Genomic DNA, 13431 nt, shown 5'->3' with positions numbered 1-13431 from the left:
CATTGCCTCTGCCTCCGGCTCTGGGACCGGCAATGGCTCTGCCTCCGGCTCTGGAACGGGCACTGGCTCTGCCTCCGGCTCTGGAACGCCCATTGGCTCTGCCTCCGGCTCCGGCTCTGGAACAGCAGACACTGGTTCCGGCTCTGGAACAGCAGACACGGGCATGTCCAGGATCCGAGCCAGACGCTCCAGATAGTCCAGGTCCAGGAAGGCGGACGGAACGTGCACAGTCTCTCGCTGGGCAGACGTGACGTGAACAGTCTCTCGCTGGGCAGACGTGACGTGAACAGTCTCTCGCTGGGCAGACGTGACGTGAACAGTCTCTCGCTGGGCAGACGTGACGTGAACAGTCTCTCGCTGGGCAGACGTGACGTGAACAGTCTCTCGCTGGGCAGACGTGACGTGAACAGTCTCTCGCTGGGCAGACGTGACGTGAACAGTCTCTCGCTGGGCAGACGCGACGTGAACAATCTCTGACTGGGCAGACGGGACGTGAACAGTCTCTGACTGTGGAGACGGGACGTAATACATCTCCCTTTCACCTCCTCTGCGGCGACCTCCACGGGTCCCACGGAACTTTACCAACCGGGTCCCCTTAAACAACTCCCTTCTCTCCCGCTCGGTGGCTGGGGAAGAGATGTTGCAAAACATACCGCTGGATCTTGTGACGACGGATTCGTTCTGTCACGAACACAAACACAGACAGCGTAGATCCAATTGCAGGTATTTATTAAAAGGGGTAATCCGTACTCACATCCAGTCCAGGCAAGGGTCAAATTCCAAGAAAGACAGTCCAAGAATAAACGACAAAACACGAGAAAGAAGCAACAACAGGAACGGAAGTGTGGGGACATTAAACAACGAATCCGTACACATACTAACACAGACAGGGAATGTATACACAGATCTAACAAGACTAACAATGAACAGCTGGGAACAATGATGACGGGGAACAGCTGAGTGCAATGAACTGGTGAGTGACAGTGACAGACAGAATGCTGGGAAATGAAGTCAATAGTGAAGGACACCGTGATAACGAGGACCTCTAGTGGACACCTGGGGAACACAAACCCAACACTGTTACAGTAGGAAGCCAAGTCTCCAATTTTGTGAGTTGTTATTGTTGGATGACTTTAAAAGTTTTCTGCCGGACAAAGTTGTGTTTCATGTAGGCTAAATGAATAAACAGTCTCTTCTCTCTCTGAAGCTGCAGTGTTAATGAGCTCACCCAAAAAGTTAAATTCTGTCATCATTTACTCACCCTCATGTCATTCTGAACCTGTATGACTTTCTTTATTTTGTAGAACATAAAGATTTTTTATTTTATTTCCTGGGACATTTGTTCAAATAGAAGTCAAGAGTAACCAAAACTTGTTCTGCAGAAGAAATAAAGTCATTAAAGGTTATATGAGTCACTAGGCATTGCCAACAGCTCTGCTTTATGCTACTTGCCCAACTGAACATCTCCATGTACAGTGTTTGCTAATTCATGTATTTTGTGCATTTTTTTCTGTTAAAGGTATAAAGGTTATTGGTCATGATACAACAGCCATTTATGGAGAGAATGCCACTTTGTTGTGTCAGCTGACTGAGACTGATGATAGTATAACTCGTATTATATGGAGGAAAAAGACTAAAGAAAACCCTGAAGAGAAGACCTTCTTTGCCATTCGGCCAGGTGACAAAACTGAACACCAAAATGGATTGGGGGACAGAGTACAATTCATTGGAAACACTGCAGAGAAAAATGGATCAATTCAGCTGCTCAGAATGAGGCTTCTAGATGAAGGGATCTACACATGCACTTTCAACTTATTTCCAAGTGGGACATTTGAGACGGACATCAATGCCACAGTTTTTGGTATGATGGCTTGTTCATATTTTTTCTCTGATTTCCAGCAATGACATATATGCATATCTCTGTGTTTTGATTCCCAAACAACTCAATTATTTAAAATAGTTCAAGCTTACATAACAGAATTATGGCCCTGATATATTACGGTAAATGGCCCTGATATATGTCAAGCAAAATCGAAGAACGTACTGATATGACATAATTTCGAACAAATTCAGCCGAAACGAAGTTCATTCGGAGTTTATTTTAAGAGTTAAGGCCCCAATATAGACTATACTTCAAGTGAAATCGAAGAACGAACTGATATGACGTCCTTTTGAACAAAATCAGGCCAAAATGAAGTTAATTTGGAGTTATATATATATTTAACAAATATGCCCTGAGGCTCCAAATTCTTTCACATAGAGAATATTTTCCACTTTATTTCTCCTGATCAGTCCGTCGAGGTCAGATGTCAGACGAGTGAAAACATGAACACACTGGAGAGCTGCTTTATTGTAGAAAATTAAGTTGTACTTCTAATGAAAAAAGATTTAAAAAAATTAAAAATGAATGTGATGTGACTTTATTAGAGTGCCGAATTGCAGAGCTTGTGCAAACATATCCACGTTGCTAAGATCAGATGCTTTTCTTATCTTTTTATTTTTGTCATTGAGAGGAAAGCATATATTTATATTCATCTAAACGCTCTCAGCAGTGTGGTTGGCATCAGATGTTCAAAAACAGTAAACCGCTGGTCACATTACCCCTAAGCTAAGAACAAAAAAGAACTTTGCCGTGAGTATATCGGGGCCTTTCTTTTATGTGCTAGAAAAATTGGTAACACTTTAGAATACGGTTCCTTCGTTAATGAATAACTACACAAGAACCAATGAGTAACACAATATCAACAATCTAGTAACTATTATTAACTAACAAGAAACTCTGATTAACGAACCAGTAAGTAATAGCGCACAGATGAAAGTGGTAGTTCACTATTAACTAATCAATAACTACTATTTTTTAATGCTTCCCAGAGAACTACTGAAAAAGTTTATTAACAATCTAGTAACTACTATTAACTAAAAAGAAACTCTGATTAATAAATTAGGAAGTAATAGTTCACTATTAACTAATCAAGACTATATTTTTTATGCTTCCCAGAGAACTACTGAAAAATTTCATAATTCATACAAAACTAATCAATAACCAATGCAGGATAAATGACTAGCACTACATTAACATTTGAACTGCTACTGTAAACAAATACACAAGATTGTTTACATTATCAATATGTAATAGCACAGCAGACTGTTAATAATTGGCCTATGCTGTCTATTTATCAACTGAATAATTTTAAAGAAATGGATTTTTAAATACAGTAGTCTGGACCTTACTTGTCCTGTGGCCAATTTTCCGCCATTCCTCTGGACTGACATTGAATCACTAGAGTCACGGTGACGACTGGAACATATTGAGTCATCAGCCACCCAAATACCATATACAGTGATTTTATTATTTAACTTACCTCTCAAAAAATATGTTTTTATGTATGTCTCCTAGCTCATATATATATATATATATGTGTGTGTGTGTGTGTGTGTGTGTGTGTGTGTGTGTGTGTGTGTGTGTGTGTGTGTGTGTGTGTGTGTGTGTGTGTGTGTGTGTGTGTGTGAGTGAGTGAGAAGATTCTACACTTTATTGGCTTTTCATTAGTAATTACTGTAAGAATCAAGGGAACAAACTAGTAATGACTCAAGTGTTACTACATACTTCTATGGGAATTACTAATTATTTGGATCCGTATTCTAAAGTGAAGATCATGGGAACTAACTAGTAATGACTCAAGTGTTACTATACTTCTAAAGAAATTTTCTAAAAGTATACTGAAGTTCACCAAAAATCTCAAACGCTTGAAATTACTTTTGTGTTTGGTTGCACAAATCATGACTAGATCATGTAGTAACACTTGAGTCATTACTAGTTAGTTCCCATGATCTTCACTTTAGAATACGGATCCGAATAATTAGTAATTCCCATAGAAGTATGAAGTACCACTTTCATCTGTGCACTATTACTTCCTAATTCGTTAATCAGAGTTTATTTTTAGTTAATAGTAGTTACTAGTTTGTTAATAAACTTTTTCAGTAGTTCTCTGGGAAGCATTAAAAAAATAGTAGTTATTGATTAGTTAATAGTGAACTACCACTTTCATCTGTGCGCTATTACTTACTAGTTCGTTAATCAGAGTTTCTTGTTAGTTAATAGTAGTTACTAGATTGTTGATATTGTGTTACGCATTGGTTCTTTTGTAGTTATTCATTAACGAAGGAACCGTATTCTAAAGTGTTACCGAAAAATTTGTTACATTTCTATTTCACATGCTTTTAGTAGTTATGAGAAGACAAGGAGCATTTTAGTTAGTTTAGTCAGTTTTTACAGTTGAATTATTGAATGATGACACATTAAATGGTTATCTTTTTTTCTATTCCAAATTTAGCCCGTCCTATGGTTAATGTGAAAGGGGAAGCACCTGTTACGGGTCATTTTGAGGTTACATTAGCATCCTGCTTTGCCTCTAATGCTTGGCCTGCTCCAGCAGTGACGTGGAGATTAGGAGATATGGAAAAATCCCTGAAGACAGAAACCAACCATACAGTGCACCCCGATAGGACCATTACTGTTGTGTCCTACCTACTTGGTGTCCCATCCAAACATTTCAACAAAAAGAACGTCCAGTGTGTGGTGAAGCACAACACCCTAAGAGAAGACCTCGTAAAGAACTACACAATAAACATTCATTGTAAGTATAGAGTATCAACCAACAGCTTGCATACAAATGACTGTTATATACTTTTCATATAAAATACAAACTTCACATTCTAAATGTAATTCTCCGTATTCAATTTTTTTGTGCAGAAAAAAATAGGGGATGACAGTAATCATAACAAGGACATGAGAGAAGATAAACATATTTTTGCTTTCTTCATGGCACAGACAATAAGAGTATACTAATGGCTGTAATGAAGCAATGAAAAACTTATATTTCAGTAAATAAACCTTTCAGTAGCTGTTCTGATGGATTCTGTGAGTTCATTCAGAAAAGGATTTCTCAGACTGGTTCAGACTGGCAAACTCCTATGTATGAGTCTTTTTGAATGAGTCTATGAAAGAACCAACTCATAAGAGTCATTTTTGAGTTGTGATGTGTTTGTTTTGCGTATGCCATAATTAATTTAAGTTGAGAACTTATAATTTCACATATTTCTCTGTACACCCACTCTGTAACCCACGGCTTAAAAAATATGACTTAGATTGCCATGTTTCATGTGAACCTTAAAGGTTTCAGTTTCACATACAGTAAATACTGTTTATGGATATATAGTTATTTTTGCTACCTAATTTCTTTTCCTAGATCCTCCAGAGTCAGTGGTTATAGTTCCTGACAGCCCAACAAATGCTAAAGAATTCAAGTGTATAGTGGACAGTAACCCAGAACCAACCATCTACACTTGGACTAGGTAATATAGAACTGCAAATAAAATCTCCACTCAGTTCTATATAATATTTTGTCTGGAGAAGCCTTGATAATTTCAGCCAAATTTACTGTTTGTTTTTTTTATTTGTCAGTTTTTTATGACATTTTGTATTTTAATGCACAATGATATCTGTAAGGCCTGGAACTTTTCTTTCTTTATTCTCATTTTTATTGTATTTCAGCACTGAATTTTGCATTTCCTTTTTTATCTATATATTTTGACTTTACTGGGAAATCAGACAGATAGTTAGCAAGAAGGTAATACGTTATTGATTCAAAGGCATGTTGACAAATAGTCACTAAACAGCTTTATCTTAGTGGCAGTTATTTTCTAGCTAACCTTTTTTTAACGCCTGTGACTTTTAAAGCTGACAAGTAGCTTTTTTGCATATTGTGGCTAAACTGCCAAGTTCACAGGTTCTAGAATTTTACTACTATTTTGTTTCTTATTGGTTTACATTTTATGGGGACAGGATTTTATCCATCAGTTATTGGATTGTGAAAAGTGAGCCCTGCATACTGGAATGGAGGCAGATCTGAGTGTGATTGGGTTAACTGCAACACTGCAACACGGATCTGTATATGTCATAGACATCAAGTGAGTCATATCACATGGAGAGCAAGTTATACAATTTTGATTAAAGAATACAAGGTCAAAAAATGTAATTCACATGTGAATCATTTACAGTAAGACCAACATGCATTAGGAAATTAAATCGGTCAATCGAACATAAAGTCAATTTAGATTTCATGTCAACTTTGTTGTTTTTGAGCGTCTACTAACCAGGTGCAAAGGTGATAGGCTTGATGCATGTAGGTTTTTGTAGGTTTCAGTGAGAGAGGCCGATAGATGGAAGGTTGAGCAGTTCTTAATGGTTGTTAAAGTGTTTGTGGGCAAATTTTCCAGATGTTATCCAACCTTGTTTTACCAGTGTGTTCAGTGATCTTTCATACCTCTCTATTTTAACAGAGTGAATAAGAGTACTCTCTTTTATGAAGGCAACAAGCTTCCTGTCCCAAAACGTTCCCCTGACTTGAATGGCTTATACATCTGTCGTGCTTCAAACCAGTATGGAAGCTCTGCAGGTTCTCTGTATGTGAATGTTTATACTGGTGAGTCTATTTTTGTTTTTTTATAGGTTATGATACGTGTTGTTTGTTATTCTTGAAACACTTATCCAATGAAAAGTTGTGTGCTGCACATGGTGATGAACTGAATTGCTAAATTTCAATTGAGGTAGCAAACAGAAAATTTAAATGTATGCATTTGGCATTAAAAATATAATTATGCATGCTACAATTTATCAGATACAAAAAGATTAAAAGTCTACATTATGTGGAAATTCAAAACTGTGATATATAATAGTTTTAACTGGATATCCCTGTATCATATTAATCTAAATTCTGGACATGTTAATCAGGATAAATCTAATCTGTGATAACCCATGTCTGTATATATGGATATAGTCTTTGTCAGCTTTTTAAGAATAACAGTAATGTTGTAGAAGTTTGAACTTGTTTCACTTATCTCCTTCTTTACTAGAATCCAGCACCGTCTGTTGGGGCCTGTATGTTTCTTCCATCATCTTTGCTATTCTCGGTGCTGTTGGTGTTGTGATATTCAAAAAAAAGCCGTGAGTTTAAACGCTTTATTTGTCTCATTGTGACGTGAGGGTTTGGAGCTTTTGTATTTACATTTTTAGATTGTTTAGGTTAAATGTTAATATACCTATAGCCCTACAATATTCAATTATGTCCAAACCTGGCATGAATTAACACTTTTTCCAGTTCTAAGTTATTTTTTGACACAATTACAACAAATCATATTATATTTGATTTTAATGTGCCGTTATGAGAAGTAGAATTTTAAACCACTGAGATTGGTCATAACAGTCTAACAAGCATGGACTAACAAGCATGATGATCCAGAAATAGAAACCAAGCGATCAACAAAATGTCGTGACAAAAAAAATGTATTTTTTTCTTTTTTCATGAAAATATTGAAAAAATAAAAAACATTGCTTAAATCACAATTTTAAGTTTGTGGAAAGGCAGAATAATAGTGAATAATCATGATCAGTCTGCGAATAAGGTCCGTAATTTATAACCTCTCTATGGTTTATAATGCACGTGTCTCCATAATCAATCAACTGATTGAGGTCATCAGCTCATTAGTAAAGACCTGAAATGAGTGTGTTAGACAAAGGGATGTTCAACATGTGCAGTGTTAGAGGCTCCAGTATCAAGTTATAAACATTACAGCAGACTCTACCAACATGTGGTCGATCTAGTGCTGCCATGTTAAATTTATCTTCATTTTTAGCGGATGGATTCCAGTACCATGGCGTTCCAATGATGAAGCACAGGTGTGTTTTTTGTTGTTGTTGTTTCAAAATACCACATTGTATGTACTTTTTCTTATATATTGATAAAGTGTATACACTGTTCAAAAGTTTGGGTTTGGTAAGATTTATTTAGAAAAAGTCTCTTAAGGCCCCAATACTTCAAGCGAAATCGAAGAACAAACTGATGTGACGTCATTTTGAACAAAATCAGGCCAAAACGAACTTCGTTTGGAGTTCGTTTTAGGAGCGTAACAGCTTGTTAAAGTGAACTTTCCAGAGAAGTTCACTCCAGGTGGTAAACTTGTACTACCATTTGCCCGTAGCAAATAAGTAATAGTTGTGCGCTGAGGCTCCGCCTTCTTTCACACTGAAAATCTTTTCCGCTTTATTTCTCCCGTTTAGTCCGTCGAGGTCAGACTATATTATAGAAAATGAATTTGTACTTCTGATTAAATGTTTTCATGTTTATAACTGTAAAGCTGCTTGATTTTAAGCTATCTATTGTATAAAGTGCTATATAAATAAATGTGATGTGAGTTTACTAGAGTTCCGAATTGCAGAGCTTGTTCAAACATATCCACATTTCTATGATCAGAAGCTTTTCTTATGCTTTATTTAAAAAAATACTAGCTATTTTCTAAATTTTGCTGTGTGTTTATTTTGTTATAAAGAGAGAAAAGTGTGCAGCACATATTTACTTATCTAAACGCCGCTCTCAGCAGTTTGGACAGCGCCGGATGTTCGATACGATTATACCGCTGGTCACATAATATTTTGAACTTTGTTTTACCCCTAAGCGAAGAACTTCTCCGTGAGTATATCGTATATCTCCGTGAGTCTTTATGCTCACCAATGCTAATTTTATTTGATAAAAAAGTTAAATTGTGAATATTACTATTTAAAATAACAGTTTGCTATTTTAATATATTTTAAAATGTAATTTATCCCTGTGATGCAGTCATTCATCCATCTTCAGTGTCACATGATCCTTCTGAAATTATTCTAATAGACCTTTCACACAACTTCCATATTTGTGACCGGAAATACGCAACCGTCGTGGTAATCTTCTTCCTCAACGGTCAGGGCAACAGGTAAACAAATGGCGCAAGCTAGAGTTATTGTAGCGATGCAGGCTGTTTTTATTATTCCCAAAAGCAGCCATATCTGTCGTTTCATTCCTTCCCTCAGTTCCCTGTTGATGGTGATGTTCGACGGAAATGGATTCAGGCTATCCAGCGGGATGTTATTGATCCTGTGACGATCTTTTCTCTTTCTCATGTCACTATTCACTAACGCGCCAGTTCAAGTTCAACTTTATTAAAGGTGCTCTAAGTGATGTTGGGTGACGTCACTTCTTGTTTGACGTTTAAAGTATTGTCAAACAAAACAAAGGCTAGCTAGACCCTCCCTCCTCATCATCTGCGCACTAACCCCCCCTAACCCCACCCCCAAATCCTTATAGTTGTTATTGGCTGGAACAGTTTGTTATGTTTCGTGGTGCGGGTTAGCCCAGTTTGTTTTTGCTGCCGTTTGTGGAGCCTGGGGTGTCTGCAGAGACCGCGTTTTTTTACAGTGTGTTCAAGGGACAAGCAGCTAGCGGACAGTGAGGAGATGTGCTGTATGTGACAAAAAAGGTTTTGGCCTAAAAAATGTGTGACATTTGCTTAGAGCACCTTTAAGATCTCTTTCCGGCAATGTGTATGCAGCGTAGTAGACATATACATAAAATATACACCACAATATAAAATAAAAGAAATAAGAACACACAACAGTAGGCTACATATACAGTTAAAATACTAATATTTACCATTCTGAGTATTAAACAATCTGATTGCACAAGGGACAAACGCATATTCGTATCAATTGTTCTTCATCTTTTGCAGTCTATAGCGAGAGTAGAATAGAGAACTTTGAGTGCAAATAAAGGTCACTACCTAAGAGCATGATTAAGGATTAGTTCAACTCAAAATGATAATTTCCTGATAATTTTAATTTAATTTACAATTTAAAAAAAAAATGAAAAGAAATTAAGTTTTTTGAGTTTAAATTTTTCTCCACACAATGGACTTTAACGCTAACCAAATTGTTTTAGTCCAAATCAATGAAGTTTCAAAGGGCTTTGAAGTACTTCAAATGGATCTGCACGATCCCAGCTGAGGAATATTGTCTTATTTAGCGAAACGATCAGTCATTTAAAAAAAAAAAAAAAAACATGTATGTACTTTTTAACCACAATTGTTTGTCTTGTGCTGGTCTGCGACGCGCCAGGCATTACGTAATCACATTGGAAAGGTCATGCTGGACGTAGGTGGAAGAAAACGTTTGGGTTTCAAAAATGTAAACATCCAGGATACGCACACGAAAGGACCATTTTAAACAATAAACTGACACAAAGACATAAATATGTCATTCAACATACAACAAAATTTGAACTATCCGCGTTCTCCACGCTTTTAAACAGTGGGGCGGTACTTCCGCCTACGTGTACGTGATTACGAAATTGACCGATCGTTTCGCTAGATAAGACACTATTGCTCAGCTGGGATCATGCAGAGCCCTTTGAAACTGCATTGATTTGTACTTCAACAATTTGGTTACCGTTGAAGTCCATTGTGTGGAGAAAAATCCTGAAATGTTTTCCTCAAAAAACTTAATTTCTTTTCCACTGAAGAAAGACATGAACATATAGGATGGCATAGGGGTGAGTAAATTATCAGGAAATTGTCAATTTGAGGTGAACTAATCCTGTTGAAACTGTTGAATAAAATGACAGACTTCTTTTTGGTATTCACATCAAAACGCAGTTTATTGTCAATAACAGTCCCTAAATATTTATAACTTTCCACACACTCCACATTCTCACCCTAAATGGACGTATACTGGGAACAATAAGCTTTAGTTCTGAAATCAATAGTCATATTTGGTCTTCGATACATTCAGCTGCAGACAAGCATCAAGCATCACCACACCATTTTACAAAGTCATCAACAACTGGACCATGACAAGTTTCATTTTTTTTTTTCGAAGTTGTGTAGACTCTCTGATCTATGGAAGCTTCTTTCCGCCACAGAATGAAGAATAAAAAAAGGTAATTGTGACTTTTTACCTCACAATTCTGACTTTATTTCTCAGAATTGCGAGATATAAAGTCAGAATTGCGTGATATAAAGTCGCAATTGCGTGTTATGAAGTCAGAATTGTGAGATATAAAGTCAGAATTGCGTGTTATAAAGTCAGAATTGCAAGAGAGAAAACTAAGAATTCTGACTTTATAACACGCAATTCTGACTTTATATCTCACAATTCTGACTTTATAACACGCAATTGCGACTTTATATCACGCAATTCTGACTTTATATCTCGCAATTCTGAGAAATAAAGTCAGAATTGCGAGATGTAAACTCGCAATTGTGAGAAAAAAAGTCAGAATTTTTAGATAAAAAGTCACAATTATTATTATTATTTATTTATTTAGTGGCAGAAATAAGCTTCCACACTGATCCGTTTTCTCTTGCCCGGGTATGTTTTTCTGATGTGTCGACGCTTGACAGGAACTCCGCTTCCGCAACGATTACATTTCTGGTTATTGTGTGAAAGGTCTATATGCCAATCTGGTGCTTAAAAATCATTCATTATTATCAATGTTGAAAACAGTTGTGATGCTTAATATTTTTCTGGAAACTGTAAACAGAAAGAAAGCTGAACAGAAAGCTAAAAAGAACACTATTTATTTGAAATAAAAAATATTTTGTAACATTATAAATGTCTTTACATTTACTTCTGATCAAAATAATGCATTATAAGATTATATGCAGAATAAAAGTTTTAATTTCTTTTTTTTTTAAAAATCCCTTTTACCCAAACTTTTGAAGTGTAGTGTAGTTTAAATTTTATTTATGTCATATGGGCTAAATTTGTCTAAACTTTACCTACAGGACAGTGGAGGACTCTAAACATAACGGCTGTGATAATGACAATGAACAGGTTGGTGATCTTTTATTCATTTGTCATATTTATAACAAATATGTTTGCCCATAGATGTAAATCAGTATCTGTGTTATATTTGTTTGTATTTTGTTTTGTGATTTCACAGCAGGAATGGAGTGGTTTCACAGACAGTGACAGACAGATATGTGTGGGTCAGCTCTCCATCACTAACCAGATGTTCTGAAACACTGGATGTGCCTTTGTCTAGAGAGAAGAATAATACTGATTGGAACAAAGTTTTTAAGGACCGGTAAGGGGAGGATACAGAGTGAAATTACTGCAGACCTCAGCTAACATGACAAATCACATAGATCACACAAGACGTTGACTACAGAAACCACTGTAAGGTATCAGATTAAAATGAAAGTGGTGTGCAGGAAAGTACCTTACTTTCAATATGAAGGTTTAGTGATATTATATTTCAAGCTGAAAAAGCCCATTTTGAAAACAGTACCATTTTTTAAGCATTATGTACAGCTTCCCTTCTCCTGATGTGCTCAGAGCTTGACTCAGAGGGGGATGAATAGCATTCATATTGTGTTGTCTGTGTCTTCATGGTTTTAGCAGCTGACTAATAGAAAACTAGAGGAAAGCACAGTATATGCATGGTGGAGTTTCCCATTTAGCAGGCCTGGTCTGCTTGTTAGGCGGTGGAAGATTAGGCTTGATTACACACCACGTCTAGACATATGCCCTGTTATTTAAAGGAACACTTCGACTTTTTGGGACTTTAGCTTATTCAACGTATCCCCCAGAGTTAGATAAGTCCATACATACCTTTTTCATCTCTGTGTGTGCTGTAAGTCTGTTTGACGCACCCACCGCTAGCCTAGTTTACCACAAAGACTGAATGTAAATGGATACAGCTAGCATACTAATCCCAATAAGTGACAAAATAACGCCAACATTTTCCTATTTACATGTTGTGATTTGTATAGTCACAGTGTGTACAAATAACAAGGTAATATGAGACACAGACACTTTTTAAACATTTAAATACTGTGAACTATTTTCTCAGAAGGCAAAGCACTGTTACTTGGGCGTAGTGATTACCGCAGCACCCGAGAAGCGCCGTGGTGAGGAGCAGAGAGTTCGCTCAGAGTTGGAGTAATAGAGTCAGCAATTACTGGTAAATGCAAAGTTTACAATCATGGGTGTTCGCTGTATTGTGAAGAGCTGGGACAATAAAAAGGGGAGACCAGGTAATACCATGATGTTTCATAGAATTCCAACCAAAAACGCTTACCTGATGAACCAATGGCTATACTTGCTCTGGATATAGATCCAAACACACCTGTAGACATCATCAAGGACTATTTCGTTTGCTCAGAACATTTCACTGAGGACGACTATTTTGAAAAAATGCAATTTGCCACACGGACCATGAAATGTGTGGTGAAGGATACGGCCATCCCATCGATAGTAAATTCAGGACAAAGTGGATCACCTGCGGCCGCGGTAAGTGTTTCGTTATGTTTTTAGATGACTAGCCTACTGTTACAGTGCCATTAGCTAGATGTAATGTAACCTTAGTGACACTATTACATGAATAGGGTGCTCACTACTATTAGAGGCATGTGTGCATATTTCGTGTATTGACAAACTGTATGGTATGGCTATACTACAATTACATTGAATTATACATGATGATTATTACAAAATCACTTACTTGGTGGACTGCTGTCCATTATGTTCACTCGGCATGGGGCGTTTCTTCCAGTTGATCT

General features: G+C 36.9%; 1 protein-coding gene across 1 annotated transcript in view; it reads left to right on the top strand.

The window, feature by feature from the left end:
* Positions 1-12174, top strand: part of LOC143723888 (nectin-1) — a 29208-nt gene extending 17034 nt beyond the window's left edge. The window contains exons 2-9 of the mRNA XM_077216754.1: positions 1520-1861; positions 4335-4637; positions 5250-5355; positions 6343-6485; positions 6916-7006; positions 7696-7738; positions 11653-11701; positions 11814-12174. Coding sequence (XP_077072869.1) covers positions 1520-1861; positions 4335-4637; positions 5250-5355; positions 6343-6485; positions 6916-7006; positions 7696-7738; positions 11653-11670 — 1046 coding nt within the window. The 3' untranslated portion in view covers positions 11671-11701; positions 11814-12174. The remainder of the gene's footprint in view (positions 1-1519; positions 1862-4334; positions 4638-5249; positions 5356-6342; positions 6486-6915; positions 7007-7695; positions 7739-11652; positions 11702-11813) is intronic.
* Positions 12175-13431: the final 1257 nt, after the last annotated feature.

The sequence above is a fragment of the Siphateles boraxobius genome, unplaced genomic scaffold (assembly GCF_051911475.1).
Source record: "Siphateles boraxobius isolate OS27281-9 unplaced genomic scaffold, OSU_SipBor_1 7, whole genome shotgun sequence".
Classification (NCBI taxonomy): Eukaryota; Metazoa; Chordata; class Actinopteri; order Cypriniformes; family Leuciscidae; genus Siphateles; species Siphateles boraxobius.
This window is presented reverse-complemented; position numbering and strand designations above follow the sequence as displayed.